We start from the raw sequence: 20,334 nt of genomic DNA on the forward strand, positions 1-20,334 counted from the left end.
AGCCCCCAAATACCTATGATTTCAGTACAGTGATGTATACAGTCAAGAATGAAAAAGTGCATGACGTTTAAAGATTCTGAATTGTAATATAGCCAGTGGAAGTAGGTAGTACTCCCCCGTCTTTATTATTTACTGTTTAGAAGATGACTGTCAGAATTGATCCTACGTTTTAAATATGATTTTTTTAAACATGGCCGTAGGTTTTTTATTTTTTGTTTGTTTGTTTTTTTTGGGGGGGGGGGGGGCTTGTCAAGGAATTTTGATAGTTGCTAGTGCCCCCTCCCCAACTGAAAATGTATATGGTTGTGCCCCATCAATGTGAAATTGCTTCCTACGGTCCTGTTAGATACATATATTTTTATTTAACTGCAGATTAAACAGCAGTTGATCAATTTACCTGTAGTTCTTAACTTCTTTAAGATAAAATTAGACCACTGTTCTATATATATGTTCAATATATACAGATAGGGGTTATCGATGTGATACCGATTGACACTAACAAGACCAAAACAACCTAGCCATGGCTAGTTTAAAGTGGCTCATTTTACTGTTCATTCTCACGATAACTGTGTCCATTAATAAAGCCAGTCCAACGGAAAACAGGAATCAGATCCAAGGGTCCGTCTTTAGTTCCTTTGGTGAGTAGGTTTTCTATATAATTCGTTATTTAAAAGGGCTCTCTGTACATATGTATAACGAAAATAAGACTAATTTAATTCTGTATTTCTGTTGTAAGGGTTAGAATTATTATTATTAAATATATACATGTGCATAAACAAGTATTGTTCCATAAGCGTTCCAATTTGTATTTGTAATACAAAATTCAAATACGAAGTATGAAATTATATGTACATATCAACTGCGTGCAAAAAAATTGTCGCATGTAGTGCATGTAGTAATTTTTAAAATTTTATTAAATATAGAAAATATTTTTTCACGAGGACAAGTAAATATTAAGAGATAGAAGAATGATTAATGAGAATTCGTCATGTGTAAAATTTGGGGGAGGTGTCCAAAAGCACATAGAATTAATAAAACTGAAAAGATCGTCAAATGCATCATAGGAGTCGTAACTGTACAGACAGATAATAAAAAGAATGTAAAGTATTATAGTAAATACATCCTAGAATTCATTATACCGGTCTTGTAGAGTAGGCTTCTCCCCTAACCCCCCCCCCCCCGCGGAAAAATGACTCTTTAGTAGGATTTCCCCCACAAAAATCCCACATCAGATTCAATTTTCCGGGGGGTGGGTGGTGGAGGGGTCTTACTCTGCGTTATAGTTACATGTATACAGTGCGATTTCCCCAGCTGACTATGTGGGACATCCTACTCTGCAACACCGGTGTTCCCCCATAGCCAACTTTCCCCCGGAATCTGTACTCTAGAGTAAGATTTCCCGAGGGGAAATCTCACTCTAGAGCCAGATTTCCCCCTCTTTCTTTCTCAGAGTAGGATTATTTTGGCTAAAAAGTATAAAAGAAAGTCAACTGATTTTTTAAAGGAAATTTTAGTGTTCTGGACTCCAGAATTATCGAATTTAGTATGAAATCTTTAAATATATAGTTCAAATCATCGAGTCTCAACTCAAAATTTTAACTCATAGGAAACTGTGAAATTAGTCACTCAAAAAATCGTAAGAATCGATCGATGTCAACACCTCTCTTGGCGCAGGGGTATCTGTTTGTTCATGAATTTTAAAACGCATTATAATTTGTTTGCCCTCTAAAAGTCCAGTATTTCATCTATGGATGGATCCTATTTAAGAGTATGTGAGAAAATTCTAAAAATTACGTTATTGACAGGTTCCACCTGCCATTTTGTGAGCATTTGAATCGAGTAGTTCTTCAAAGGAATTTTAACAAAATAAGCCAATAGAAGAAACAAAACAATACAAGAAACACTGCTTTTGTAAGCTAAGGCAAATGTTCCCTCGACCCCAGCGAATTTTAAAACAGAGAGCAAATACTCTCTTAAAGTTTTACAAAATTTAACTTTTTTAGAATTAAATGACCCATTTTTAGTTCCATGTCAACTAGCTGCAGCTATATTTTGGATATTTAAACTAGAATCTTGGAGAGACACTTACACTTCAACATTATGAACATATAGTTTGAAATACAATTGGAGAAAAAAAATCCATTTAAAATAAAATTCCTTTTTGTTTCCTTGGATACGGTAAAAAAAAATTTCCAACCGATTACATTGTACCAATTTTTTTAAATTTTTTTTTTTCAGAAACCAGTTTGACCTGATCATATGAATAAAATTTTCATGCTTCAAAAGAATTTGTCGGACGGTCACTGAGAAAATGAGATTTAAAATTTCAATTTTCATACTTCGTAGGTTTCAATGGAATTGGTCGTCATTTTGCAACTGGGACACTTGTAACAATATGTCCCCCCCCCCTCCCTAATACATAAGTACAGCCAAAATATTCTGTTGGGGAAAATTGACTCTGGGGGAAATCGCATTCTATAGCTCTTACAAAGAGTAGGATCCGATTTTCGCAGGGGAAATCCTACTCTAGAGTGATTTTTCCATGGGGAAAACCTATCTAGAGCATATTTTCAGTGGGAAATCCTACTCTAGAGCCAGTTTTCCTGGAGGAGGGATTTCAGAGGTTAAAACCTACTTTACAAGTACTCTACAAGACCGGTATGATAGAGCAGGATTTCCTCGATAGTAGGAGCACACCACTCAGCAGAAATTCCACTGTAGAGTGGGATTTCCTCCCCGGAGAAATCATGCTTTATAGTAATCTTTCCCCAAGGGGAAATTCTACTCTAGTCAATACCTCCCTTTCATTAACAACCAAAGTGGGATTTCCCATTCCATATAAATGCTGATATTTGTGGTAGTGGACAATTTAATCTTTTGAAGGATGTGGGCTCATTTTACACGGTTTTCTGAAGAATTCCAGATTCTGATGTAGGTTTAGAAATTTAGAAATTTTACAAAATTGTATTAAATAATTGTTCGGCAAGAACCCGACTTTTTGTGCTTCTTCCATGAAATAAACACATCCAGAGAGAGTAAATTTTAAGAGAAGAATTGAATATTGTTTTCATTTTTTCTAGTAAAATTAATCTCTCTCACACACATTTTGTTTCAGTTTAAGTTCCTAAAAATACAATATGATTTATGATATAAAAATATCCATTTCGTTATTTGCATATCTATTTCTATTCTATTAATATGTTCTAGTAAATATAGGGGAGGGGGAAACTTGCTCTGGGAGGCTTTGCCTCAGAAAACCTATACTGTAGAGTGTGATTTCCGTGGGAGTATTTTTACTCTTAAACCATTTCTTCTCAGGAAAAATCCTACTCTAGACTCCTTTTCCGGGGAGGAAGGGATTCCACTCTAGAGTCAGTTATCTGGGGTGGAATTTTTAGGACGGATGCTTCTTTATGAGACCCAGCCGTACTTATAAAATAGGCTATATAATTCTTGTTTGCTGAACTTGACCCACAATATGCGCGATTTCATCAAAATGATCTTTACAAACCAGAGAAGATTAATATACTGTCTTGTATTCTGGAGATTCTTCTAATTTTTTTTAAAACAAAGTCGATAGGAGTTATTTTAGTGATTCATTAGTATAAATAGTTTGGTTTAGCGGAAAGAAATGAGGCGGAATAAAAATAAAAATATAATTGCAATAATGAAGACATTAAGGCAGTATGGATACCAGTCCTGTTCACTGATCTTATAGCGCCTAAAGTGCAGTAAGTCATTACAAATATATTTTACAGGGGAAGTGACAAACTTTCTTCGGGAATGGTTCGCCAAGCTCACCCAAAATTTAGCCCAGGACTACAAAGAATATGGCGGTGCTTCTGGTCATCGAGAGAAAAGAGACCTAAAACCACCGGTAGACTTTGAAATTATTGCACAAGAATATTTACTTAATGAAACACAGCAGTACTTGCAGCAGTTTTTGGGATATGCAGCGTACCTAAATGTTACAAACAAAGAGTCGTTAGACGAAATTTACCTGCGAGAGGAGCGTCGTCTGTCGGGAATGTCTACACCAGAACTTCTCAAATATATGACGTCACTGAGTAAAACATTACGTTTTGGCACCAGTGGGAGTACCATTAGTATAAATGGACAAAAATTTGACCTCAGTCATGTTGGAAGTTGGTGTTGTCCCTTTTAAATTAAACAACCGTGTTTTGTCCTATCATTCGTGTCTCAAAATACATGTAATAAAAATATATACATTTGTGTGTATGGAATTATTTTTGAGAGACGTTTATTACTTAACACACGCTTTTCGGTATAATTTTTAGCTTCTTTTTTTTTACTGTAAAGTGAGTCGTTACATGGTGCATATATCAGACAATATTCTGAGAGAAATTTAAAATTCCTTTAAGCAAGAAAACTCATAGAAATAAAGGTGTAACTTAAGTATATTTTATTATCTTAACTTGACATTTTGATCTTATATATGAATGAATGCACATATGTTTCTATTCTCTTGAGAGTGTCAGTAGCATTTTTCCGTATGCGTTACAAGCATATTGCTAGTATTTTTTTTTATTATTATTTTTTTATTTTTATTTTTTTTATTTTTTTGCAAATTTGCTTGCATTACTCCAATTTGAATGAAGATTATATAAATCTGTGGCTGCACGTAAAATCTGTGAAGAATGTAAGGTCAAAAAGTCTAGAAAAATATTGCCGGTATACAAAATTAAAAAGTATTGAACAAAATACAACTTTTTTCCACATTAAATAGAAAATACATTTCCCAGAAAGAGACATATAGTGCATTTGATGGGCCATTTCACCTACTCTGGCGTATTTTCAATAATACATTTTTAAACTAATTTTTTTTTATATAATCTAAGTTCATACATGTATAAACTCAAATTACACTATGATATTTACATATTTTAAATAGTTTATTTTTGATAATTTTGTTCCAACGTCATGCGCGTATCTGAGAGGGGTCGGGGTCTGGAACCCCCCCCCCCCCGGTGGAATTTGCAGAGTTATTAAAAGAAAAGTAAATGCTAAAGCAAATCGAAATGACTTTGGACCCTCCCCCTGGAGAACGTGGACCACACCACCACGAAATAGGTTTTTTCACGTTTGGGAAATGGTTTTTACTTTTTTGTGTGCGTGTGTTTTTTGGATTGTTTTTTTTTTTGGGGGGGGGGGTGTTTTGTTTTGTTTTGTTTTTGTTTTTGTTTTTTTTTTTTTGTTTGTTTGTTTGTTTGTTTGTTTTTTTTTTTTTTTTTTTTTTTTTTTTTTTTTTTTTTTTTTTGTTTTTAACATGTCAAGAAATTTTCTGCGTTTGATACGTTTAGGAAAGAAGTTTAGGTGTTATTTTCTTGTCAAGAAATTTTTCTGGGTTGGAAATTTTTTGACTGGGGTGGACAGCCCACCCCCCCCCCCCCCCCCCGGGAAAAATTCCTGGATCCGCACTACCTTCATGATCAATAAAACTATGACCAAGCATTAATCTCTGTTAATTAAATCTTAAAAATCCATTTTGTTCTCTAACCGGGACGACAATAATGTAATTTTGATTGCATTGGAAGCTTCTAGTCCGAAATATCTCACTTTTTCCTGGCTTTTTTTTTTTTTTTTACAATTTGATATTTTACGTGCCAGGACGTAAAGTATATAATCGTAAAAAAAAGCCAGGAAAACGTCAGATAGCTTCTTAATATAGACTAACGATTAGAGTAATTCCCCATGACGAAACTACATGAACTCCCGTCAGGCGGCGCTTTGCAAGTACGTCACGCTTTGGCACGAGATTCAACACAGAAGAAAATGGATAGGCCAAGAACATAAACAAGACAACGTTTTTTAAACAATGACTGTTTTTAACCCTCAATCTTAGACTGACATTCATTAGGAATTGCCCATTAAGGTAAGTCATAATCCCTTTTGCATTGCATGAAAACATTTTCAGTAAAAATTTGAACAATAAATTATCTTTTGTTTCATGAGAGTAGCGACAGATGTTCATCGACCTGGGGTGCACGATAGGGGATGTTTGGTTTGGAAACATAGCATATTAGATCTTTTATTGAGATCCACGTTCCAAGTATGATATATATATTTAACATAAAAAACATCTTTTTTAATTGGTATGTGCACCCAACGATATAATTTGAGGTTCTTGAGAGTGCCTGGGGCTCTACACAAGCTCGGCGGCCTTCACTGGCCTTTATATAACAATAGAATAGGTCGGTCTCAGACTTAAACGACCTATTTCTTTTTCATCCTCTTTAGCAAATAGAGGTATGCAAAATATTAAACTACTGCATATTACTGACATGTTAATCCCAGATTTGATATCTTTTGACAATAGCAAGTTTTTGCCCTCAAGATAAATACACAGATTTCTCTACAGTCAGTTTACACCTGTCTTGTCCCTTTGACACATAACACTGGTAGCCACATGTTTGTGTACTAATAACAATTGGTTAGAAATGCAGCTTTACAAATGACAGTCAAGATCACAAGATAACAGGGATGCCTGAAACTAAATTCTTAAAAATTAACCCTAATATTAGACTGATATAACAAAAGATATCAGTGTATATTTTTAAGTTCATTTTGGGATCATATTACAAAGTAAGTTGAATGTATAAGTGTGATATCTTGTATATATTTGTAAGTGATGCACAGTCAAGTTAATCCTTGAGCAAATATTTATCAGGTTTAATCTTATGATGATTATCTCCTAATGCCATTAGTACAAATATTGTTACTGTATGTAACCTGTGGCCATAAAATGTCATCATCTTCTTAACTCCAGAATCTAGTCAAATCAAATAAGGTTTTATTTTTAAAACATATTCATCTGTGGACCAGTACAAGTGCTTTTATTCTTGTTTGAATCTTGTTTGTGTGTAATGCATGACTTATAAGTGGTGTTAGGAAGCCTGAAGGATTAATCCAACTGGACATTCCCATTTAAGGGAGGAAATAGATTCTTGAATTGTGTTTATGACATTTCCTCAATTTTAGGAGATGTACATATTTGTGTAAAATATATCTAGGATTTTGTTCAAGTGGATACATTAAGTTGACAGAATGTATGTCTTGTACGAAAAATTTGACATACCTCCTCAAAGAGAGGTTGAAGATGACCTATATTTTAATTCAAGTGAGTCATAATATTAGGAATTGTGTGTTTAGAGCTTTTATTAATAGTTTGTGTATTTATTGCATTTTTGATTTGCCTTTTGATTTTATATAGCATTTTAGAAAAAGGAAAGTGTATGTATTACTTCAAAAAGTAAACAATAAGTAATCTTCCTTTTGATTCATTCATCTCAAGTTTTAGTATCAGTTAACATTAAATCATGAAATTGTAATCATTCAGTATTGAATTTGTTAATGTCCACTTGTTATGTTAGAGTACAGTTATGAACATCTTTACAATCTCCTAATTCTTTTATTGCTTTGACACAAAATTGTTAGAATTTGACTATGTATGTTTATATATATGTACCTTACCAGTTGAGCAATACAGGTATCATGTTTTAATCACAATTTTATGCTCCAATTTACACTGTAAGGCATGTTACTATGTAACAGGTTATAAAATGATTGAAGAGGTGTTAATGGTTATCTATGTATATTTGCTCAAATAACTTATACATGTAGCCATGGTTGAAATTTCATCACTAAATATGAAGTGAATTATGTATTAAATAAATATATATTTTTTGAAGACATACTTATTATGTTTAATTATATACATTTCAATATTTCAGAGTACCTGTTAAAACCTAGTGCTAACTTTGCTGAAATGGAACATATTTATGAGGAAATTCTGAGTCCCTGTAAAAGACTGAAGGTGTCTGGCAATGGTTTACCCCAGGGTGCCCCTCACTCTATCCCCCCACTGAAAGGTTACCAAGCTCCCCCACCATCAGTTATGTCTACTGATGACAAGAAATCAAGGCCTCTCAAAGTCTTGCAGAATGAAGGTCAGTATTGTAATTGTATGTAAACAATTTCTTGTTTGTATGCCATATTTACATTGACCACATGTAAATTCCTTGTTGTTGATTTGCTTAAATGAAGGCCATCATGTAATACCCCAGTACTCTACATCTTGACACCTGTTCTACTGTCTTATGCTCCAGTTCTGATGTAAATCTAATTAAACACATGGTTGTTCATTATTAAAATTGATTCTTTTTCTCAAAAATCACATGATTTATACCTTCTTGTTTTTTTGAATTGCAAAGTCTGCAGCAAGTAAACTAAACTCCCCATTAGTGGAAACTTTCAATTATGGTAAATAAGTTTTATTTGTTTCTAGAAAACTGGCTTCAGTTTGAAACAGTATTCAAAGTTAATACCAAAGTATATAATATATCCAGTAGATAAGCAACTTTTCTAGCTTGTGAGAATGGGAGAATTTTGCCCAAATTACTTTCAATGGGAATACCAAAGATCTTTTTGAAAACAGATTTCTTTTATGATATTCCATTATGTACTTGTTAATGGGGAGTACCAATGGATTGGCAGAGCAATAAGGTCCCATTTAGAGGGCCTGCCTAAATTGTGTGGTGTCTAATGTTAATTTTATGGACATTTCATCATCACCAACAGTTTGATAATTTCCAGGTTGTTGTTAGACTCTGTGACTTGATAATGACAATTGTGATTGACACATGGCCGTTTATGACTGGACTCACACAGGGAGGGCATTGTGTGGAGGGGTGGGAGGGTCATTGAATGGCTAGATCACCACTGATATATTTCCTCCTTTGACCATGTTGACCAGAAGATAAGCTCAAGGTTGGGTAATAGTTTAGAGAAGCACTAGGTCTTATCTTTGGAAATACCATATCAGTGCAGAAAGATTTGGGCAAGGCCACATTGTACCATGTTCAACTGTCTGATCTCCATGTAACACTCCAAACTTAGAGTATGTACTATAAAGCCTCATAAAATGTCTTAGTCATGATTTTGGTACCTTAGGCCTGTAATGAGCTCTTGATAGACCAGTATTGAAACAAAATGCACATCATCCAGTTTACATGGTTTACATGAATGAATATCAAGTGTACTATTTAATGTAAGGAAAACAATGTTATGGACATTAGATTAGTTTATAATTTTCCTCTATTAATTTTTGTTAGTGTTGAGGATGTTTGTGATTGGAGCCACATGATTAACTAAATTCCCCAAATTAATCACTTTCGTTAAGAAAAATTGTTTTCTCACAAAAGAAATTTTAATCAATTGAATGTGGGTTTAGTGGTCACTTGGGTCACTCACTGTGGGAGTTTCCCAGCAATAGTTAAATGTTACTGTCAGTTTGGGGTTGATGCACTCCACATGCTGCAGAGATTAATGTGAAAGGTCCCCATGTTTATGTTGGGGGTAATTGGCTGAGTGGCTATAACTCCCCTTGGTTCCAGTGTGATGGTAAAGTTACAACAGTTTAATGAGGATGTTGATGGACTTGGATACTTTACTGGTTAGAAATATATTACTTCCTAAATTGCTAACAGGTACTTTTAAACATTTTACTATTAATTTCATATTTTTTTCAATTATGTTTATCATCTTGTCATGTGTTAAGTTCTTCAAATACATTTATAAATCCTAAAAAAAATTATTAAAAAAAAAAAAAATTTAGGGTATTTCAAGTTAATTTTTTTTTAGTTAAAAAAAATATTATAAGCTGGCGATTTAAATGATTGTATCAATTTAAATCTCAAAAGATGAATTAAGAATAATCTATTTAAGAAGGTGAAGCGTGCCTTGGCAGGTGTTAGACAGAGATATGAAGATTTTACTACGTGTTTTATTGGACAGTGTAGAGTCACACCTGCTGGTATACAGTAGTATATCAATATGATATGGTGCGTCTCGGAGTGGGGTACACCCTCTAATTGTGGACAGGGGGGAATATTTAGTGACTGAGTTCCCGTAAAGTTATATTTGATGATCTATAAAATTTTTAACCCATTATTATGGTAAAAAAAAATATCTGAACAAGCGTCAGCAGGTGTTATAGGTTGCACTAATCATGTGCTAATAGAAATCTTGTTCTTTGAAGTCTGAATCTACTTGAATTTTGAAATTTTGAAAAGAATTTTTTTTCCATGAAGATATTTGTTTCACTTCCTATCCAAGAATTTGTATGTAAATTGCTTCTTTGCATAGAGCCTCCAGTCCTGCTGAATATTAACTTTGATTAAACATCTTCAAAGACAATGTTGTGTAATATTAGTGTTAAGTCAGTAACTTAATGTGTGGTTGTTATATAAGATTTCTGTATTTTCTAACCTCCTTTCTGTATCCTTATATAACCACACTGTTATTCACAGCTATTACATCTGGGGATACAGGTAACTGGATATACATTAAACATTAGGATGATTACTATATATCATTATGTTGAATTTCGAGGCAATGAAAGTTATTCCTCAAAACAGCATGAGGTAATCATTTCCAAATATTACTTTTTCTCCTCCTTTGGAATATTTATCAGGATTAATTCTGAATTTGTAGTACAATATTGTCCTGTTTGTTCTATCTAAATAAACTGCTATTCACATTGCATAAAGTTTCAGATTTGTGTGTAGAGTAAAATGTACATTTCACAGCTTGGGTTCAATGTCTACTTTGAAGCCATTTACCCAGGTAAAGTTTCACACCTGCTTCTGTAGACATTGAGTCTAACTACCCAGGTAGACTCTTTTAGCCAATCACAGCCCTGTATCCAGTATGCCTTTAGACATAGTGTCAAAATTACCAATTCTAACTGGTATTGTCAATGGCATGTGAATTGTCATATTTCTAGTGTATGAGACTAGGTTTATTGGATTTTGAATAATTTAATACAGTTATTTCTTAACAAATTATTGTGGGAGATTTTTGGACTGGTGTTTTTGAGTTCACCAGTATGGTGTTTTCTCGCCCTGATTCTGTAGGGATTTATGAACAGAAAATCATGAGTACTAGAGGTATATAATACATTAGAAACAGAAAATGTTTATGTAAGTTTTTTTAATGTAGAAAAAAAATTATTTGATCTCTAGCAGTATTTTTTCAGCATTGCTTGTTTCTTTTGTAGGTCAAATTAGATTGTCAGCTTACATGAATTTTGGGTTATTAACAGTTCATGGTACGTAATCATTCAATATATTTCTTAAATTTTTATCGATTTTTAAGCAAAATTAAAGTAATGTAAGAGTATCTTGTGGTGTATTCCAGTTCTTTTTTAAATAAATTTTTTGTCTTATTTTCAGTGATACAAGCAAGACACCTTACATCAAAGTCATCTCCTCTATGCAATGCAGTTGTAAAGGTAAGCATGCAGAATATATATATATAATAATTAATGTAAACTTTTTATCTTATTCGTTATGTAATTTCATGACTTTATATGTATTGTTTTCAATTTTAGATGTCTCTGGTGCCAGATGATACAAGAAAATCGAGATGCAGAACAGATGTTGTTAATGGGTCTAACAATCCCCTTTTTGATGAGAAATTTTCTTTGTGAGTATTCATTTTTTGTGTTAAAAAAAAAAATTTAAACAAAACAAGTATTAAACATGTATATAACACCTGTCTTAATGTATGGGAGTAATTATTTTAATTTTTAAAAACTTCTGAATTAATAATTAACAATGGTGACACCTTTGAATTGACATCTGAATAGAAAATTTAAAATGCTATAATGTGACATTCATTATAAAATATATAAATTTGTTTTTGTTTTTAATTAACATGTTTGTTATATTCTTGACCATTCTTGCCAAACAAGCACCATTGAATCATGATTGGGTCAGAATTTCAATTAGGATGAATCCATCGTTTCCTGAGGGAAAATGTCTATTTAGGCATGAGATCTGTAGATATATTTGAAATAACATGTGGACAAGCAGGGTTCTATCTGCCATGTCAAGATAATGCTTAGATAGCAGCACATCACTGATTGCATAGTGTCATTGTGTAATTGCTATTTGTTACAATTTCCTGGCAACTATTGTTAAGTGACAACTGAGTATAGCAACCACTGTGCACCAGCAAAAATTAATTTAAACAGGAAATTCTGCAGGCCAAATATTTTATTCATTCAAAAATGTGCAATATTCTGTAACAAAACAAAATGTTATTATGTGGATGTGTAGAGCTTCTTAGATTAAGCAGACCTAGACAAAAGATTAAAGAAAAACCTTTTCTTGGGATGATAATCTCTTATCAGCCACTCCCCCTGTGATATTTGATGACCCCCTGTTGTAATCTGGAATTGTCATAAGTAAATCCCTCTTATTCTCTCCCTTTCCTTTTTTGTCATCTCCCATTGTTTCTTACCCTGCATGATGTTAGGATGTAAACTTGTCTATGCAAGTTTGATTGCAGCATTTCTGGATAATTTTTTAAAAAAAAAGCTCAAAGGTTTTTATAAATAATTTTGGTATTGAGTAGAAAACTGATGACACCTGCTGTAATTTACTATGATGTCTGTTTTGTGCAGTGAGCTTTTTGAGGAAGACAACAATAAGAGACTCCTCATCTCACTATGGAACAAGGAGGCAAACAACAAGTGAGTTTTATTTTATTATTCTCTAAATTCCTTTCTATCTTTTAATATTTCTTCTATTTCTTTTTTTATTCTTGAGTTTTTTGTTTTGTTTTTGCATGTCCTACTATTTTCATTAATTTGTTTAATATAAACTAAGTACTAAAATTTCTTTATTTTGAAGATAATTTAATATTAATAAAGATTATCATTAAAGATTTTCAATATTTGACTAAAATTTCATTTTTCTTTTTCAAAAGAAATTTTAGAAAATCAAGTTTTATCTAAATTATTGAGCAATATTTTTCTTTTTAAACCTAAATCATTTAAAAATTTGAGACTTTTTTAATTACATGTGGAATATCTCTATGTTTGGCTCTAGCACACATAATTATAGGTTTATTATAGGTTTGTCAAACTAATTACACAATTAATTTACTGTTTACCTACTGATAAGTACTACCAGACTTTTGCTCAGCAGGGTTTCTGTCTCTTGATTGATTTGTGATATACATGTTTACCTAATAATAGTGTTGTGGTCTTGAATAGATAATTATCATCATTATGTGGGGGGCTTCCTTAAGTTTTGACAGAGATTTGATTCTTAACCTTGATACAGTGAGAGAAAGAGAAAATGATAGATCTTTAAGCATATCAAGACATTTGACACATGGCTTTGACATGTGATAATCTCAGCAAATTGAAGGCAACCTTAGACGTTTCTCGTGCCATTGAAAACACATAAATCTTATTTTAAACATGATATTTAATTACAGTGAGTTTTTGGGATGTACATCCTTTGGAATCCGTCACTTGATTAACGGGAGGAAGGATACGGATGGCTGGTATTATCTTTTGACAGAGGAAGTAGGTCGTAAGAAGCACTTGAAAGTCTCCAGCAAAAACCAGCCTAAGCTTCAAGTTAGAAGTAAGCCTTCTATTAAGTATCTCAGATTTAAGTTAGAAATGAGTAGTACATCCTTATGTGTGAGAAAAGTACTTCCCACTTTTGCTGTTCATGATACAAAAATTTCCAAATTGTGTTGAAAGATGGCCTTTAGTGAATTTGTGCATAAAATTCTTCAAAATGACATGCTGCATTGCAAAAAAGCATGTAAATTAAGAAACAGAGTATATTGAAAAACCCTGCAATTTGACCTGTGCTCTTCTATAAATTAAAACAAACAAACAGACAAACAAAAAAAAACTGCTGCTACATAGAAACCAAAAAAATTTTGTAGAATATAGATATATGTCTTAAATTTTGGGAAGTATATCTCTTCAGAGATGTTAAGGAATGATTGTATTTAACCATGATCTATGAATGCTATGCTGATTCATCTAATGTTTAGAAACACAGCACAGATATTCTTATGAATTTGAAGGATAGAGTGTTCACATTTTTTTCCTCCCTTTTTGAAGGTCAGAGAGAAAATGTGCCCCCTGTCAACAAGGATGTGTGGGGAATGGAATCTGTCACTGTTACAGTCCACAGAGGGGAACATGGATATGGATTCTCTGTGATTGAGAGTTGTCCAGTCAAAGTTGGCAGAGTTGATAGAGGTACATATGTCATTTTTTTCACCAAGTGATATTCAGCATGTCCAGACAAGAAAAATTGTGAACATCACTGGTTTGGCTAAGGAAAAAAATAAAGATTTAATTGTGTTGTTTGGTGATTTTTTTCAGGTTCCCCAGCAGATCATGCAGGGCTGTGTCCTGGAGATTGTATCATACGTGTCAATAACCAGAATGTCTCCCGATCACAGTCTGCCAGTGTAGCCAAACTTGTAAAGTGAGTTAAGCTTAAAAATCTTTTTTGTAGAATTATTTTCCCTATTTAGAAATTGCTGATATTGGTAATATACTGACAAATTCACAATTGTCTATTTATTTTACAGGAATTCAGGTCCTACTTTGATCATTGACCTGCAGCGCCCCAAGTCGTATGAGATTCTGGAGACCCCCTCTTGGCAGCAGGTGCTTCCTCCTAATTCCTCCATAGAACATATGGAGCTAAGACGTGGTCAGGACGACAATAACTCAGGAGAGCTCTCAGATGACAGCAAGGGGACTGATGGATCCGTAGATGAAGGAGTGTTCTCTCTTCCCAGTCACCTCATCACAAGCACCCCTCTCCCCCTCTTCATGAATGGACACCAGGTATGTATGGCGGGAAATATTTAGGGAGGTTAAGTGTGTGTAATAAGATTTTCAATTTGAGTTACCATTTGTTTTTATTTTTATTTGATACCACTCTGTTCTGTGGTAAATGTAAGATATCAGCTTCAAATGAAAAAATTGCTAACATGGTTTTACTATTGTTGCAGACTGTGCCAACTAGAGATAAGAGGAAACAGGAGGCCATCCACAGATTAATGAGCATAGAGATGGAGTTTATTGATGTCATGCATGCTGGAATGCAACGATATTCCAGACCACTCCGTCATTGTATTTTAAACCCCAGACAACATTTTACCCTCTTCCAAAATATCGAAAAAGTAAGTAGATTATGTCTCCTTTCTATCATTTAATTGAAAGTTACCTTCAGCAAAAGAATTATTATAATAGAAAATACACCTTTACAATGTTTGTTATTAAAAGAATGAAAAATTGGAATTTACTGTAAATCTGAACCATGGTTATCTTTACATTTTTAGTTGGTAACCATTTCTGAGTATCACCTTAAGCAAATCCATGACAACATGCCATCATTTTGTTCGGACACAGAGGGATCTTTCACATCAAGTGAGGGAGGACAAAACTTTTCCATTGGCATGATCTATCAATCAAAGGTAAATTCAAATCACACTCCAAACAAAAGGTTTTTTTTATTGAATAATTACTTGAAAATTCAGGACAGAATTTGTTGGGTCAGGAGAGAGACAGTTTTACTCACAAACTATTTCAAATTTTCAGGTACACATGCTGTCCCAAGCATATGAGTTGTATTCAAAAGGTTTAGGGGAGGCCAATGAACTTTTATTAGAACTAAGGAAATCAACAGAATTTGTAAAATTTGTCAAGGTGAGTAGCTTTGAATAAAAGTAACAGTAGAATATTTATGATCACATATTATACATTTTATTAATTACTCATTTGAAGAGGCTAATTAAAGTGACTTAATTATTTGATTTAATACAGGATCCCCCCTTAGAGCCCCAACAGCCCTCTATCAGCACATTTCTAACCAAACCAGTCCATCACATTCGAGAGATGTACCAAGTACTTCAGGACATCTTCATAAACACACTCAATGAAGAGAGTGACTTTAAGGGTCTCAAACAGGTGGTTGAAAGTAAGTTATCTGCAATGGAAATTGTCAGTCATGCTTGCATCTTTAAAACAAAGTAAATGTAAGCTCTATTATTGCACAGTTGAATGAAATGCATTATGAAAATGACAAAGTTTCATGAGACCATAAAAGTATATTTTTAAGAAAATTTCAACATCCTGAGTTACAGATTTTTAATAAACCTTTACCAAGTAAGACTACAAAGATATTATATTGTAGGAGATTTAAAAAAAAAAATCTTGACTTTTCAGGTTTAAATGAGTGTGTGGGCAATATATCAAACTACAGCTGTGTGGACCGTGTTCCAAGCATTTCATCCCTTGCCTCATCGACTGGAAGCACAGGACATTCTAAAACTGAAACTAACTCAATGTCCGGCAAAGGCACTCTTGCTCCATCCTGTTCTATGAACACTGTACGATCTGTTGACTCAGAAGTAGCCAGAATACAAGATCGATTGGTGTTTTCTTCAAATGCTGGGGTAAGAAATGTGTTCTGTATCGTACTTCATTATCAACATAAATACAAAAAATTTTAAAGCATATCCATATGTTTCAAAGGTCATAAAGGAATCTGTTACTGATATCTGCTTACTGATTCAAAAGCACCACTATGTTCAAGTATTGTAGACACATTCTAAAAGCTTTGTCTTTATGAAATGTTAATGTTTTTCCCCCCCAGAAATTCCAGCTATGTACAGAGGACAGACATTTGATTTATGCTGGCGACATGTTTAGATGGGAGGGAACCACTTGGAAAAAGGTAGGAATCTTTACAAGAAAGATTTTCTGTCACTTCTGTTAATAACATTCAGTAATTAATAAAATACATGTAAAGCATGGACAAAGTATCTAATTCTGCCATTTTTTTCAGCTGTTTGTACTGTTGTTCTCTGACATCCTGGTCCAGACTGAACAAGACAGAAGTGACCAGCTACATGTACTGTATGAACCTGTGTTTCTAAAGCACATTACACAGGTGGATGGACAGAGAAATCACAGTAAGTTGTGGTCACTGTTTTCAATAGGTGTCAAAAATTAAAAGACAGAAAAAAGTTCCTGCATGAAAAACTTTGTAGATTATGTTGCATCTAAATTGGAAATTATGTAGAATTATTGGATTTACATTGTGATATGTTTTTCTTCCAGCAACTGAACTTGTTTTACATTTTGCTTCTGAAACAACCCCTCAAGGAGTTCCAATCACCCACAAGATGCTATTCCGGGCCCCTACTACTGAATTGAAGTACACCTGGAAGTCTCTTTTGGAGCAGAAAGTCCATAATGTAAGGGGAATTACCACAGACTACTATAGTCTTAGTGACTGCTCTGCAGGCTCAGCTGTTATCATATGAAAGGAAAGGCGAAAAAGGACAACGGTGACGGAGGACTGCACAGAATCAGCTGATGATAAAGACAGACAATGACGATTGTGAGCATAGACTATAGTGCTTCATCAAGATTAAACAGCAACAGAACATAGCTGATTTCATATAAAGACAAGGACCAAAAAAAACAACAGCCTCGGGGAGACCACCCAAGATCAGCTGTTGATGAAGACGGACTTTGATGACTGTGAACACAGGTCTTAGTGCTTCATTAAGAATGGACTACAGTGTAATAAAGAGTTTCTATCATTATTTTTTTTTCTTGATAGATATCAACATTTGTCTCAGAAAAGCATGTTAAGTAGTTTTTATGGTATATGTATTCATTTCTGAGCTAATGGAATGTAGACATATATTGACATAAGATTTGTGGTCAGTAAATGTTATATATATATGTACATGTAGATTGCCACATGAAACTTTTGTAATGTTGTTTTTATTGAACCAGATTCAGTTTTCATTGCACAATTACTATGTGTGTTAGGAATTAAGTTGCAAACATTGCTAGTCAGTAGATAAATATTTGCTGTTTTATTTACTCATTCGTGTAATTCAAGAGATTTTACATTACTCCTGTATGTATTTAACCTTTGTACTAAGAATATTCCATTTTTAAGCAGCGATAAATAATCCAGTCTACCCAGATTATCAATACTCAGATTTTTTGTAGCCATATTTACTCTATGATGCATTTTATAGATTTTGTATACCTTTGGTATGAATTATATGTGGATTTTGTTGGGAGTTCCTTTGTTGGAACTGTGAAGTGTGATAAAAGACGCTACCTTGATTGAGTTTACTCATCATATGAACAAAGTATTGTTTTGATAGGATTTGATAGGCTTTTTAAGGATGTGTGATTTGTGGCAAATTTTGTATAAATTTCTTTTTAAAAATGACAACAAAAATAGAAAAGTGAAACCTTCTTGTAGTTGGTGTTGTACTTTTTAATCACTTTTATGAGATATTTTTAATTATGTTATTTGTTTTGTTTTTTCTGCCACGAAAGTGCTATTGTATTTTATGCTTGGAAATCATGTTTCGTTAATCTTTGGAAATCCTTTAAGAATTGTAATTACCTCTGACCACAGTAATGGTCCCCAATATTCCTCCTTTCACTTTCATCTCAACTTCTTTCACTTTCATCTGAACTTTGTAGTATTTATTTTTAGTTAGACCCATAGTGTTTAGAAACAGTTTTGTAAGTTTATAAGAAAAATAGTAAATTCAGACAACTAAACAAGCTATGTGTTTTTTGTTAGCTCACATCAACAAAGCTAGGGGAACTTATGTAATAACATAAGTGTCCATGTCCCAGGTTAAAATGTTCGAGATTCCTTTCAAAGTATTTCTTTGCCTTATATTAATTAGAGCTGCATGGATGATGCATCTAGGGATGCACACTACTGAACTGGCTTCAGATGCTGAATCTGACCTACATTTTTCTTGAGACAGATGAGTGACCAGGTTAAAGTTTTTGGGGTGGGTCCATTCCCAAGTAACTATAAACTCAATGTGAACCAAACTTCTGTGTGTGATGCATCCAGAGATGCATACTACCAACCTTTCTTTGGATGCTTCATCTGACCTACATTTTCCAGATGATTGACTAGATTAAAGATTAAGGTCTTTTCCCAAGTACAAATAAGCACATTGTTGACTAGGTTGATTCATTCAAGGATGCACACTACAGGACTTGCTTCGTATGCTGAAGCTGACCTACATTTTCCAGATGAGTGTCCAGGTTAAATGTTTGGAGCAGGTCCATTTCAATGTAACCATAATCCCAACTTGGACTGTACCTAGAGATGCACACTACCAGACTTGCTTTGGATGATGAATTTGACCTACATTTTCATCATGAGTGACAATGTTAAAGTGTTTGGAGCAGGTCCATTCTAATGTAACTGCACGTATAAGCCCTACCTGGACCAACTTCTTTGTATGATGCAACTAGTGATGCACACTAACAGACTTGATTTGAATGCTGGATCTGACTTACATTTTCCAGATGAATAACCAGGTTTCAAGTGCCATTCTCAAGTAACTTTAAGCCCAACCTGGACCAAACTTGTGTGTGTCATGTATCTAGGGATGCACACTACCAGAATTGCTTTGGATGCTGGATCCTTTGCTTTGTTGCCTTCTCTCCTGAGGCTTCACATTGTCCCTCCATTGCATTGCCTCAATGGCTGTAAGATTTATTGATTATATGTAGTTGAAGTCCCAGGGGAAATTTTCACAGATATCAAGACATGCTACCTATAGATGGTAATATTTTCTAGGGATGGCAATTTGTAATAGGTTTTTTTTTTTTTTGTATTTAAATTGAAATAAAATATATATACATGCGCAGATCTAGAGGGGGTCTGGACCCCCCTTGGAATTATTAAAAGTATATACTGAAGCAAATAAAAAATGACTTTGGCCCCCCCTAGAAAACATGGACTCCACGATCACTACCAAGAAAATATTTGTTTTTCACGTTTGGGAAATGGATTTTATTTTTTATTTATTTTTTTTTTTTCTTGTCAAGAAATTTTTAGATTTGAATTTTTTTTTTGACTTGGATGGACCCATAGGTTATTGACTTTCACATCTTAATTTTAGTGAGTTTAAGCCAGTGGACACTAAAATACACAGACAAATCTCTTCTTTTTTTTCTTGAAGATAATTGATTCCTCTGTTTAAGATTCTCATACAGTTGAACTTCAGTATCCGGATCGTCGATTTCTCAAATACCATGGAATCGTTATGTCAAATTTAAGTAAGTTGGAAGTCTTTACCACTTTTCTTTGTGTATTTTAACCTCAGTATCCTGAACTCTTGCATACAACAAAGTTTTTTCTCGGTTTATTTAAGTTAAAGATAAGGAGTTTTGACTGTGTGTGTATTCAATAGCATTTTATGATGAAAATTGGTGATAGCAAAGAGTTATTCCCCTTTAGCACATTTCAAAGACATTTATAGATAAGGAGGCTTCATTTTTGCTGAGTGTCTTTCCCCCAATTCATTATTTTTTTTATTTGGGAAATTATTTGTACATGTATATTAAAATCAAATGTCCCGAGTTCCCTGATAATTTTTGCTCATGCTTTTTTTTTCTTTTTCTTTCTTTCT

The 20,334-nt window shown here is 33.6% G+C and overlaps 2 protein-coding genes across 2 annotated transcripts; both read left to right on the forward strand.

The window, feature by feature from the left end:
* The first annotated feature begins 487 nt into the window (after window positions 1-487).
* Window positions 488-4,182, forward strand: LOC133174227 (uncharacterized). Its single transcript, XM_061309302.1, has 2 exons — window positions 488-638; window positions 3,759-4,182. Exons 1-2 carry the CDS (start codon window positions 521-523, stop codon window positions 4,163-4,165), a joined length of 525 nt encoding a protein of 174 aa, XP_061165286.1. The 5' UTR covers window positions 488-520; the 3' UTR covers window positions 4,166-4,182.
* Window positions 4,183-6,927: 2,745 nt separating this feature from the next.
* On the forward strand, window positions 6,928-18,457 carry LOC133174226 (uncharacterized). The gene is made up of 18 exons (XM_061309301.1): window positions 6,928-7,138; window positions 7,752-7,967; window positions 11,078-11,128; window positions 11,253-11,311; window positions 11,411-11,505; window positions 12,488-12,556; window positions 13,309-13,460; window positions 13,955-14,095; window positions 14,222-14,327; window positions 14,434-14,695; window positions 14,863-15,033; window positions 15,193-15,327; window positions 15,452-15,559; window positions 15,677-15,830; window positions 16,079-16,308; window positions 16,509-16,589; window positions 16,701-16,827; window positions 16,976-18,457. The coding sequence occupies exons 1-18, from the start codon at window positions 7,066-7,068 to the stop codon at window positions 17,179-17,181; spliced, it is 2,436 nt and encodes an 811-aa protein (XP_061165285.1). The 5' UTR covers window positions 6,928-7,065; the 3' UTR covers window positions 17,182-18,457.
* Window positions 18,458-20,334: the final 1,877 nt, after the last annotated feature.

This window comes from Saccostrea echinata, unplaced genomic scaffold, assembly GCF_033153115.1.
Source record: "Saccostrea echinata isolate AGI-Se365-2 ecotype Australia unplaced genomic scaffold, CSIRO_AGI_Sech_v1 ptg000057l, whole genome shotgun sequence".
NCBI classification, from domain to species: Eukaryota; Metazoa; Mollusca; class Bivalvia; order Ostreida; family Ostreidae; genus Saccostrea; species Saccostrea echinata.